This window comes from Musa acuminata, chromosome BXJ3-10 (assembly GCF_036884655.1).
Source record: "Musa acuminata AAA Group cultivar baxijiao chromosome BXJ3-10, Cavendish_Baxijiao_AAA, whole genome shotgun sequence".
Lineage (NCBI taxonomy): Eukaryota > Viridiplantae > Streptophyta > Magnoliopsida > Zingiberales > Musaceae > Musa > Musa acuminata.
This window is the reverse complement of record NC_088358.1, coordinates 27289370-27301458: the sequence shown is the minus strand read 5'-3', so window position 1 is coordinate 27301458 and position 12089 is coordinate 27289370. Positions and strand designations below refer to the sequence as shown.

The 12089-nt window shown below is 39.5% G+C and overlaps 2 protein-coding genes and 1 long non-coding RNA gene across 4 annotated transcripts; 2 read left to right on the top strand and 1 right to left on the bottom strand.

Moving 5' to 3' along the window:
* The first annotated feature begins 66 nt into the window (after positions 1-66).
* LOC135651434 (uncharacterized) lies at positions 67-1998 on the top strand. The gene has a single exon (XM_065171504.1). It carries the CDS (start codon positions 67-69, stop codon positions 1996-1998), a length of 1932 nt encoding a protein of 643 aa, XP_065027576.1.
* Positions 1999-3172: 1174 nt separating this feature from the next.
* Positions 3173-3988, bottom strand: LOC135650661 (uncharacterized). Its single transcript, XR_010501587.1, has 2 exons — positions 3725-3988; positions 3173-3553 (listed from the first exon to the last, which is right to left on the bottom strand). It is a non-coding gene; the product is annotated as an uncharacterized LOC135650661 (long non-coding RNA).
* A 627-nt stretch (positions 3989-4615) lies between these two features.
* On the top strand, positions 4616-11387 carry LOC103968420 (6,7-dimethyl-8-ribityllumazine synthase, chloroplastic). Of its 2 annotated transcripts, none has more exons than XM_065170406.1 (8): positions 4616-4795; positions 4889-5004; positions 6279-6374; positions 7325-7420; positions 9093-9171; positions 9345-9391; positions 9947-10006; positions 11197-11387. In XM_065170406.1, exons 1-8 carry the CDS (start codon positions 4660-4662, stop codon positions 11272-11274), a joined length of 708 nt encoding a protein of 235 aa, XP_065026478.1. In that variant the 5' UTR covers positions 4616-4659; the 3' UTR covers positions 11275-11387. The 2 variants fall into 2 exon arrangements, with proteins under 2 accessions (XP_065026478.1, XP_009379910.2); XM_009381635.3 differs by lacking the exon at positions 11197-11387 and adding an exon at positions 10135-10347.
* The last annotated feature ends 702 nt before the right edge of the window (positions 11388-12089 follow it).

Below are 12089 nucleotides of genomic sequence, written 5' to 3'. Positions count from 1 at the left end.
TCTCGAGGCCAACCACGTCGTCCCGTTTAAAACGATCCCGTCTTGCCAACGGATCTATTGAGAGGGATGGGGCGAGGAGCCATGAATGCACTTCCCAAGCTGGAGAAGAGGGCCTCCAAAGAGTCTTCGGCTAAGAAACGGGAGTCCAAGAAGAAGCCGAGCCCCAGAAATCCATTGAAGGAGCTCAACAACAGCTCCATTCCCCCTCTTGGCTCCGCTGAGCCACCCAAACGGGGATGTGTCAGATTCTTGCTCGCCGATTCATCTGCCAAAGAGTCGCTCGCCCGATCCCAATCAGTGCCAAGAACTCCCAGATCCGCGCCTCCGAATCATAAAAATGTGGCCTCCAAACCCAAGAACTCCACGAACGGTGCCAGGTACCGAATCTCCCAAAAGAACTCATCAAAATCCAATCTTGAACTCCCCAAGGAGCTCGAATCGAGGAAAGCCTCGAAATCCAGACCCCCGGATCTCTTCCCGCGATGGAACAAAAGGAAACCCAGCTCCAATGGCGAGAATCCTCATCCAAGATTAAATCTTGAACGGGGTTCTGAGGGAAAAGTTGGTTCTTGTTTGGCTTCCACGCCTGAGAGAACTCTTCTAGGTTCCGATTCGGCGAAGGAAGGAGAACGGAAGCTGATAAGTACACCGACTTCGGCCACCACTCCTCCCGTTCAAGCATCCATTTCGCCGGAGTTCACCGTGGAGGCCTCTGCGGTGGCTGCCACGCCTGTATGTTTTGCCGCAGGCCATGTGATCGCCAGAGTGCACGACCGGCGGAAATGCAGGCCCAGAGGCATACTTACCATCGGCAGAGATGAACTGGAGATCGAAAAGATTCACGGTGGGTGTCCCTATCCGACTCTGGTTTCCGTGACGCCTCCTCCTCTCGCCCGGGCGTCCGTTCATTGGCTGTCTTCACCTTCGGAGATTGTCAGTTCGGGTCTCGGTAGCAGCTTCGATTCTAGCTCTAAAGTTCTTGCCGCACATGGTCCTGCTGAAGCTTCTGTGGAGTGGCTTCTTCCCCCTTGTGAGGATGGAGATAATATGCCCAAAGATGAGTTCTTGATGGGATATTGGAGATCTTCTCCGGATGATTCTAGCAGGAAGAAGTCGCCTGAGCTTAGGGGCTTGTTGGGCCTCGATTCTCCAGCTTTAGAAACAACACCATCATCAGGTATTGGCATTCAGCAAACTCCTCCTACTGGTGGTAGTGATGGTCCTTTCTCAATGATCCTAGAAAGGATTGCAAAGATATCCAAAAGCAAACTTGTGAGGCCTCAACAAGAGATGGGAGGATCCTGCCATGGTTCTGGGGACTCCTCTAATGAAGTCCATTTTATTTGCACACCATCATCTTTTTCGAGTTCAACGAAGCAGAAGAATTTGGCTGATTCTAAGATGGATGCAATGGCAGAGGCTCTCGAAACAATTAGCCTGTCACCAAGGTCACTAAACAATGATACAAGTTGTCAAGCACCATTGCCTGGGCTCAGTTTCCAGTTTGAATGCCTGGAAAACCCGTCAAGTTCTGTAGATTTAGATCGTTTTCAGAATCTCTCATGTGATAGGATCTCTACATTGAAGGATGATGCTTGTGCTAAAGAAGAGATTTTGCCAAGTTCTCAGGCAAGCATATCATGGAGAGAAGGAACGGTCAGTAGGATATTTGAGTTGGGGGAGTTGGATCACTGTCAGTGGCTTTCGGAAGATGAGGATAGCTTCATTCACCATGAAGAAGATAGAGTAAGATCCGTTCCTGATCTTGAGCTTGACCCGAAAAATATCGGCTCCACTCTAAAGAAACAGAATGAACATATTGCACCATCCGGTTTTGGATCTGTCGAGTTTGTGTTTGAAGCTGAAAAGAGTGAAGCAAAAGTTCTTCATCCACAAGGACCCACCTCATGTGCAGAATCCATTAGCATAGAGGGGCTTGTGGTGGACTCATCTGGTGATTCTGACTGGGCATTTTTCTACAAAAAACCACTTATTTGAAGTATGAGATGCTTTGCTTTTCTCAGTTGGTTATCTGAGCCTCTTGTATTGTTAGAATATTAGATTAAACTTTTTCATGTCCTCCAGTTTCTTGAACTTTGACCTGCCATTAACTATGAGATGAGCTTCCATGTCCTTCAATCCATGTATACTACATTCTTAGTTTTAGTAGTTTGAAGTTTGAACGACCTACATGACTTGCTTGAACAGGTACTGATAGCTTAAGAAAAGGGCATAAATCCTACAAGATTCATGTAGCTTGTTATCTATGGAACTCTAGATCAATATAATTGCATTGGAAGGGTTGCAGTAAGCCAAATCATTATAATGTGACAAGAAAATTTGTTGTCTTTGAGTCATCCTATGCAAGTTTGATTTACCATTAGGTGATATTCCAAAGCCTCATTTCTTGATTTACTTTGGTGTTCATGCAAATTTACCCTCAAGATTTTGGTCGATGTTACGACACAAGTGTTGGCAAGGAAACAACAGTGTAATGATTCTCATCAGGCAACCTAACTTCAATGCTTGCAGAAACTTGTTTTAATTCTGCTTCTGTGAATTTAGATCCTGTATGAAAGTTATTGAAGTGAAACAATTGGGAGTTTGATTATTGATCCGCAAACTATAGTTGGATGAAATGGCTATCTGACAATTGCCACTCCATAATCCTTAAAAAGGATATCATCATTATGTAGCCTTTGTAGGCAAAATATGTAGACTAAACAGAATCTTATTACATAATCAAGAAACAAATGCTTTGGCTAGTAAGGAACTGAATGTTGGAAATTTGCAGCACCAACATTTTGTACTGTGATAGAAGTCATGAAAAGCTCTATTTTTGGTCGATTATGTAACGCGCATGAGAATTCCCATCTGATATGGAATATGTTGAGAGCTTGTGTTTCTACGAGTACACTCGGCATCCCTGCTTTAAGATTCTCACATCAACCATGATTTCCTTTGTATCATTGTAGTGTGGTTTTCTGGGATTACAAAGGTGGTTCCCTTTAAAGTGCCAAGACATCCTGAGATGAAAAGGCATGCATAGAAAATAACTCTTTGGTTGTCTGATTAGTGGAAGGTTATCATCATCCAAAATGTCCCAAAGGTCTAAGCTAGATTGACTACTCATACAAGAAAGACAACAGAAAAGGTATCATGTGGTGTGATCTAAGCTCCAAAAACACAAAAGAGCCTTGTGATTCCTAGTTATCATCAAATATCATTAGTGTGATACTAAGAACAACACTAGTGATAAAAAGAGCTTCAACAATCAATATGTTGAGTTTGTGTTGTTACACTATAATCTCACAAGACAGGATGTGAAGCTATGTATGTATTCTTTTCTCATGCTACAAATAGAACAGATGCAGATGAACATGCAATTGGAAATAGGGTTGCACTGCAATTGCATTTTTTTTGTCCTTGGTATTTTACTCTAGGCACCATCAATATCCATCATATTCAGCAATGATCCTTGTATAATCATGAGGTGTTACTAACAGATGCCCAGAAACACAATCAAATTGCATACCTCTGAGCTAGTTATCACCTGCATGAGAAAAAAGTGTCATCATTCAGGACAATAAAAGAAGATAGTTGGACTCCCTGAGTAAAAGAAAGATCAATTAAAGAGATGGATTGACATGTAAAGCATGATTCTGAAAACAAAGAAGAAAAATGATTCTTCGTAAGCCTACTATTATCTAACAGAGCAACTTGCCATAAGCTCCTGATACCAGTGATGGACTGAGAATATGCACACAGTAGAGAAAAGATCAAGGATGTGCATGTCTCGTGAACTTGTTTGCTGATGGTCATCTAATCATGGCCTCACTCAACAAGACAGGGAGGAATTTGGAAATGATTAGATGACCATCAACAAAACAGATTCAAAGCTGCAATTTCTCTACAGGAGCCTAGAAAACAGATGAGGCACTGAAGGAGCCTAGAGAACTTGTCAAACAAGGCTTATATGATGCATTGAATGGATGAGGGGTATATTCCTGCAAAGATACAACAAGAAGGCATATTCCTAGAGAATAAACCTCTTGCATGATTGAAGGATGGGCAATAAGAGTCACTCCAGATCATACTCCTTGATGCAGGAAAAGATGCAATATCCACCTCCATGCATATGCTAACAAGTTACTGTGGATGGATTACTTGCAGTAGATTTGGAGAAGGAAGCCTGTGAAAGGGTTGACAAAATTTGGTTGTTAGGGTATCTTCAAAGTAATTCTTTGATGAATAGATATATCATGATCCGATTGGATGGGATAACTTATATGTTAATTTATTGAGTCTAAACCACTGATTAAAATCTTTAAGATAAATTAATATCAATAGGTTTATCTAGTTTATAAATCCATTTGGATTTAAATTAAAGCATTATAATATATTTACTTAATGCTTGATACTTTAATCAAGGATTGATATATTCATGTGTGTTTGAATATTATATGTAGGGTTCAAATTATCTCCATCAATTATATATATATATATATATATATGTGTGTGTGTGTGTGTGTGTGTGTGAGTCACGTGCTGGCGTGTGTGTGTGTGTAAATTTGTCACGTGCTGGCAAGCTATTTTAAACGAAATAATGTACAAAAGTAGTCGATTTCAGTGTTAGTGTTGCGGTGGAGAGACGAGAGGATGGCTTCGTTCGCCGCAACCGAGCTCGGCCGTCTCTTCCCATCGCTATTGGCGACGCCAAGAAACCCTCGACCGGTTCCGTCTCCCCTCGGGCGCTCTCTCGAAACCCTCGTCTCCTTCTCCTCTTCGATTCGAGGTACTCGTCTTGGCCCCTGCATCTCCGCTCTCCGTTCTTGGACGGCCCCCCCCTTTCCCCCTTTCTGATCTCCTCGTGGTGGGTTCCTCCCAGCTGCTCCAGCCGCACTGGAACTCTGCGCGAGGAATGGGCGTGCGCCCGTTGTCGCGGCGGGCACGAAGCATCTAATCGGGTCGTTGACGAAGACCGAGGGGCTGAAGTTCGCGGTGGTGAGTGCGTTCGTTCTGTTTCTGTGCTGGACTTTGTAAACGTCCTGGCGGTAGCTTCACGGCTTCATTTTATGGTTATTGGTTGGGAACTGATCGGTTGTTTTCTGAATTCCAATCCGTTAGAGTGGTGAAATTTGGTCATGTTTCGCGGCGACCAGTTGTTTGATGCTTTGTCGCATAGGAAACGTTTGACGCTTACGGATAAAAATATGATACTTTGGGGTCTTTTCCTCTTTGAAAACCAAAAAGATGTCTGTTTACCTATAATGCGTGATCATTCCGAGGTGTGGTTAGGATCAACTACAGAGATATTACCACACTTAAGTGATTGCGTTGAGATTGTAATTTTGGTTTTTAGTTCTGTTAGAGTAAGCGTGCGAAGCTATTGTATACAAAAGCTTGATGCCTAAGGTATAACTTGTGCACCGTAATGCCTGTTTTCAACAAAGTTGGTGGATTTTTGGTGTTTCAGGAATTAGTATCCAGTTACTAAGGTATGCAAGAGAATCTTGAGATAAGTAACTCCATAAATTAAGGGTTTGTTTCTATCTCCCTTTGGTCTGTATACTGCTTAGAGGATATGACTGCATCAGTTTTCCAAGTTTGGATGATAGTGAAGCATTTGGTTTTATTATCATAAAATTGCAACAGCCAACAGATAAGATAGGTTCCATTGCCTTCCTGAAAGCCTTTTAGATGAACTTATTAGTGAAATATTCTGTTTTCTTTGTCCCCAAAGAAATGAAATTTAGATGGTTTAACTGACAAGCGTTCTCTATGGATGATCTGGCCGAGAAGTTTGATCTGGTAACTTTTGTTTTTTTCATCTATAGGAACTTATAGAATTTGATCTAGTAGCTGGAACATTATCGATCTGGATCTCTTTTTTTTTCTGGAAGTTACCATAGTGGAAAGTTCTGGGAGATGATTATAAACTGTAGCTGGTAGGCATCACTTTCTCATGTTTTGTGGTGATTGGCTTGACTTCAGAAAGAAAGCCAGTAACCTGGTTGTTTCCTCCTCATATTTACAGTCCAGTGTTCCTTCAACAGGATAATGGGTTTATCTGTAAACAGAATTGCAATCCTGATGAAAATGAACCATGACAAAGCCTAGTTAATTCCCATGTTCTTAGAAAAAACCTACTGTTACACCTTGCATATACAACTGTCAGATTAAGGGTGATCACAGCATAATTGAATGATTTGTTTGTACAGTTTCACCTTTTTCCAATTAGCATACTACTTAATTCTTTTGCCTTTTTAACAATGCAGGTTGTAGCACGCTTTAATGAAATTATCACTAACTTGCTATTGGAGGGAGCTCTGGAGACTTTTCAGCGTTATTCAGTTGATGATGATGATATTACAGTATGTAGTTTTCATGAAGCTTTTAATAATTTCAAATTTCTTCAAAATATCATCTTGTTTACTGACTATATTTAGGGATGTAAATTGTAGACTTTTATTTAATGCTTTCTGAGATATTGCGTATCATCAGTTGGTTAAATGTGTGCACTTGTTTTGTTATGCTTCTGCAAGGCTTGAGGTTTGTTTCGCGGGTAACTGCTATTTTAAACTTGTTCCAACTGGAAATATATATGATTAAGTACAGTTTTGCTCTTGGCTGCTGAACAAGCTGATTTCAACTCAGATTCTTAAGGCTTAGACTACCAGAGTATCAGTAATCTCTATTTCATCTCAATATTTAGCTTGCTTAAAGCTCATCTCTTATTGTTCTTTAGACCCAAGAATCATTGTCAACAAAACTTTAGCTCGCTCACGTTCTGTGCATGTATGGCAACATAACCTTGAATGTGGGAATCATGGTACATAATTAATACAACCAAGGTCACCGTACCATACCGTACCGGCGTTTTGACCCGGGCTCGGTATGGTATGGTACATCAGGGTGTACCGGGCGGTACATCAGGGGTGTACCGAACAATTTTATACTTTTTCATACTGTAGCACTGTAGTGGTACTGGGCGGTCCGTGTACCGGTAACCTGTCGGATCGGTACGTACCGCCCAGTACGGGCGGTATGCTTCGGTATGGCAAACCTTGAATACAACAATGCAACTTTAAGGGCTTCCATATTGCGTCCGGTTTTAATTGTTTACACTAATTTACAGAATTTATTCATAGGAGTTTTCTTTATCATATTATATCTTTTCCTTCGTTCATCAGCTTCCAATTTAACAATAATTGTTAGTATTTTGCTTTGCTCCGCTGGAGATCTTACTGCCTGCTTTTGCAAGATGAATTTATGTTGATGTTCATGTTTTTGCTGACAAGGAACAATATCATCTTTCGTCTAGGTTGTTAAAGTTCCTGGCAGCTTTGAAGTTCCAGTTGTTGCACAACGCCTTGGAAAATCAGGAAAATTTGATGCAATTTTGTGCATTGGAGCTGTGGTAATGCCCATCGACATCTATCTTAGCTACTTGAATGTCATCTCAACTTACCATTATCATATTTTTGTATCTGCCTATAATGAAGACATCAGTAACCATTAATTGCAATGTTACAGGATCGTAGAATCCGTGATCTAGATCTTAAGATTTAGATCTATGGTAGAATCATAATTTTGATGATTGCTATGGATGATATAATTCTTACTCGACGAGATCCATCAAGATCACATTGGTTTATAATTAACTATATCGTGACATGCACTACATGTTTTCAATTTTTGTACACTGTGGTATTATTACCAATTATTCTAGCAGACAGTAAAGCAATCTTCTTCACATTGTATTTCCTAAGAGCAAACAAGTTGAAGTTAGAGTTGAGGCTTAGTTTCTTGTAACTTAAAATTTGAAGTATTTCTTAAAAAATATTCCAAACTTGAATTCTGGGCTTCTTGTTGCTTATAGCCTTATTGAATCAAGTAAGCTTGATATATATTCATTAGATGATGATGAATACAAGTTATTTTTCTTAGAAGTGTTCCTTTTTTTTTTTCGGGTATTCACTTGTCAGTTTTTTTTTTATTCTTTCGGTGTTTCTGTTTTTTTATATTTTCCAATACTTTGAGTCCTTTTTGGAAAATTGATAAGAATACTTCAGTCAGTGATTCCTGGCATCATTTTTTAAAATATGATGGGAAAACTATGATAATCTGTTGAACAACTATAAAATTTGGATTTTACTCATCTCTCAGCTGTTTACTTGAAATGATCATCAACTGAACTTTGTTTCTTCAGACAAGTATTTATTTGTAAAGATTCCTAAAAACTTTCAGTTCTTTACTCGATGTAAACTCAAAGAGCCTTCTTACAGTCTTGGATGATGGATGGTTAATGTGAGAAATATCCTGCCTATAAGATTATTGTACTTGAACTGGCTTCCCATAATGTTATCTTAATACCCATTCTTACTCTTTTATGAAACCCTTAAGGTTAGGCCTAATCAATTATTACCTGCAACTGTCCTGATTAAACAACACAGGTTAGGGATTAAATAAGATCCATATCTGTGATGAATCAATGACACATGTGAATTACCTATATATATGTTGATTCAGAAAAAAAAACTGCAAAAATTTAAAGTAGAGCGGATTATAGATTGGAAGTAGAAGGTGAAAAGAAAGGAAATAAAGAGATGCAAAAGAAGAAAAGAAGTATTACAGAGCTTGGCGGCTAAAATGTTTTTCTCAGTGAACCATTGATTTACAAGTGTTAAAATTGTTCCATTGTCCTCAATCAAAGGGGTATTGATTAAGGAAAGAAATCAAGGTGTGGGAGGGTGAAAAAAAAAGACAGATTGCATAGGGACAACAAAAAGTTTGAGTTGTATGTATATATCCTTTTTCCTGTGTTGGTCTAAACTGGAATACGAGATGAATATAAGTAACTTGTGTAATTATGCTAATTAAATAATTTATGACATGACATCATCTAACAATCTCTGTTATTGAAGACCCAATGATTATTCACGATTCCTTGGTTTTGCATATTCAAGCTCTATAGTAGTGTAGGGCTGCAAAGTGTACCTTTCCTTTGAAAAGATGTTATTGTTACCTTTTAGCAAATGTTTGGATTTGATGCGCTTACCGGTCTTGGTTCCTTGTTTGCTGTTTTGTAGATTAGAGGTGATACTAGTCATTATGATGCTGTTGCAAATTCGGCAGCATCTGGGGTACTTAATGCTGGATTATCTTCAGGTTGGTCAATGCCCTAAAATTCTGTGTTATTTAAAGGAGTATGTTGCTATTACTTTGCTTCCTGTACCAGCATATCCTTTTCACTTTTTGTGGTTGAACAAGGAGTAACATATCAAAATTGGTATAAATGCATGTGAAAACTAATATGTTATTTCCTTTTAATATTATTGCAGGAGTTCCATGCATATTTGGTGTTCTGACCTGTGATGACATGGATCAGGTAATCAAAATGTTATTCTTGACAAACCGATTCAGGATGTTATGATCCACTTCCAGTGACAACCAGAACTCAGGACTTCTAAATATCAACTTTCATAATAATGATGTATTTTTCTGAATATTGGAACAGTAAAAGATTTGCCAACCTATCCTGCAATACCTTTCTACTAAAGGTTTTGAACTCAGTTAATGCTTAACCTACTATTAGCTTTTTCAACCATCCTGTCCTCCTTGGGCTTTGGGTTTGAACTTGGAAGCATTCACTGAGTACTTAGTCAATAAAGTTGACTGATGTTTTCTAGTGACATTATACAACGACATAACATCTTTGTGAACATGTTAGAGGGAAAGATCATAGTGCATAAATTAGTCATTTGACGGTCAAGAACTTCTTTGAACATCATAAGTTTCTTCCGAAATATGGAGAAATAAGTTTTTTTTTTTGTAGTGTGATTCTTGCCAAAATGTGTTGAAATTGTATAGAACAGCTTGCTGTCATAGTATTTCCATCCTTATTTGCATAAGCCTTGAGCCCCTCCCTGTCAATTTCGTACAGGCCTTAAATCGAGCTGGTGGTAAATCTGGAAACAAGGGTGCAGAGGCTGCTTTGACCGCCGTAAGTCCTTATTTTTGCCCCCTTATTTTTGCCTTTTTAGGTTATGGAAATCCATTTGTCTATGATCATTTTTAATCTGACATTTAACCTTTTTTTTTTTTTTTTCTCTTTCTCATCCTTCCATATAGATCGAGATGGCTTCGCTGTTTAAACACCATCTTTTGAAGTGACCACCAGTACTGCATTCATCCTCTATTAGAGCCACCTTTTTTTTTTTCCGCTTCCTTGAGTTTGTCTTCGAAAATGTCATTCTGCTGAAAAAAAGTTTTTGTTGTCGGCCTCAATAAATTCGAAATATTATTTGCTGTCACCCTTAAAATAAAAAAAGCAGTTGGTGTTGATGTTGTGTGCTTCATCAGACATTTGCAGCACTTCTTATTGATTGCTATTTGCGAGCATTTGCTTCATTAGAGCAACAATGCTTTCAACTTCATCAAGTTGCTGTCTTGAGCAACTTCTAATGGCCATAGACAAAAAAAGGTGCCTTTTTGATGCACCCATCATCAAAAACAGCCAACAGCAGCAAATGGTGAATGGTCAAATTTCTCATGTTCCAGACCAGCTTCAGTTCATGGAGTCTGTTGTGAAGTGTGTGGCTCAAAGGTTGCCATGATCTCTGTTTATTAGTAAGTCTACTCCAGACTAAACTCAAAAAAGGATATCAGGGAAGTGTCTTTGCCAACATCTAACATTGATATGATATGGGCTTTGACAAAGTTGAGGCAAGTAGTAGATGTTGATTAGTAAGTCTACTGCATACAGTGGGACAGACTGTATGCAACATTGATCTATTTGACGTCCCAAGGCTGTATCATCTCGTTGAGTATAAACTTTTGGTCTAAGATGATTAAACTTAAGTTAACAATAATAAATTTATCTAAATAAAAAAAAATATTTAAGCTCTCCATGTCATGTCATGGTATGTGTGCATCTATCTATCGCATGATTGGTCTCTAATCATATCAATTTTATATCGATGTTTTTAACATGTCTTTTTTATTGGTACATCCATCTATCGCGATGTTTTTAACATGTCTTCTTTATTCGGATATTAACTTTTTTTTTGGATCTAACTCACTTTAAATTTAAGTTAATAATAATAAATATATTTAATTTAGATTTTTATTTTTTATATTTGATGTGAGACGAAACTAATATAGATTATATTCCACGTTATTCCACGAGTGAAGGGAGACTGTTGGAGTAGGTCATGGAGAATGGCAGCCAGCTTGAGCGGTGGTGGTGAGAAGGGTGCAGAGAGGAACTGACGATGGACAAGGAAGGCTTGGACGTCCTACTTGCGTTTGGCCCTTCGAAGCAACGAAAAGGAACGCTAGATCACAGGAGATCTCCATCAGATCCGGTCGCCGAATCCAACCCCACTCACCACAAACTCCCATTTCTTTTCGGGACCTGCACATTGTCCTCTATCGCGCCCGAGGAGGATGCAATGCATCCACCGCCAACCACATCCTCTCTCTATCCCTCTCGCGTCCTTCTTCTTCTTCTTCTTCTTCATCGCCATCAGTGACGCCAAGGCACTACTTCTCTTAGGAATTGTTTCATGCATTGATCGGTGCTCTAATATCTCTTATTTGTGTGTCAAGATATAGCCATGTGCACGAGAAGGCCAGTTTGACGAGCTTTGCTGGGTTGCTGCAATGGAAGGAAGAGCTAGGAAGGATGGGTTCACAACTGATTCGAGAACCGAGTGTAGAGGAGCTTCACCTCCAAAGTACTTCAGTGCCGAGTCTTTCTTGTTGCTGCTTTGCCTTGCTGCCTCACTGCTGCTACTTCCTGTGATGCTGCCTTCGTTGCCTCCTCCACCTCTGGTGGTGCTCCTACTTCCCTCGGGCATACTTGTTTTGCTCATGGTCTTGGCATGCATACCCTCTGATGTAAGAAAGCTTGTAACCCCTCTGTGACCGAGTCATCTCTCTCTCTCTCTCTCTCTCATCTGATATGAATGATCATCTTTCATGGAGCAACAGTTTGTTCTTGTTAACTAAAAACCATCATCAGCTCTTGCTAGAGAGGTATAATCTTGCAAAAATACACAATGGAAGCATTGGAGACTCGGTGG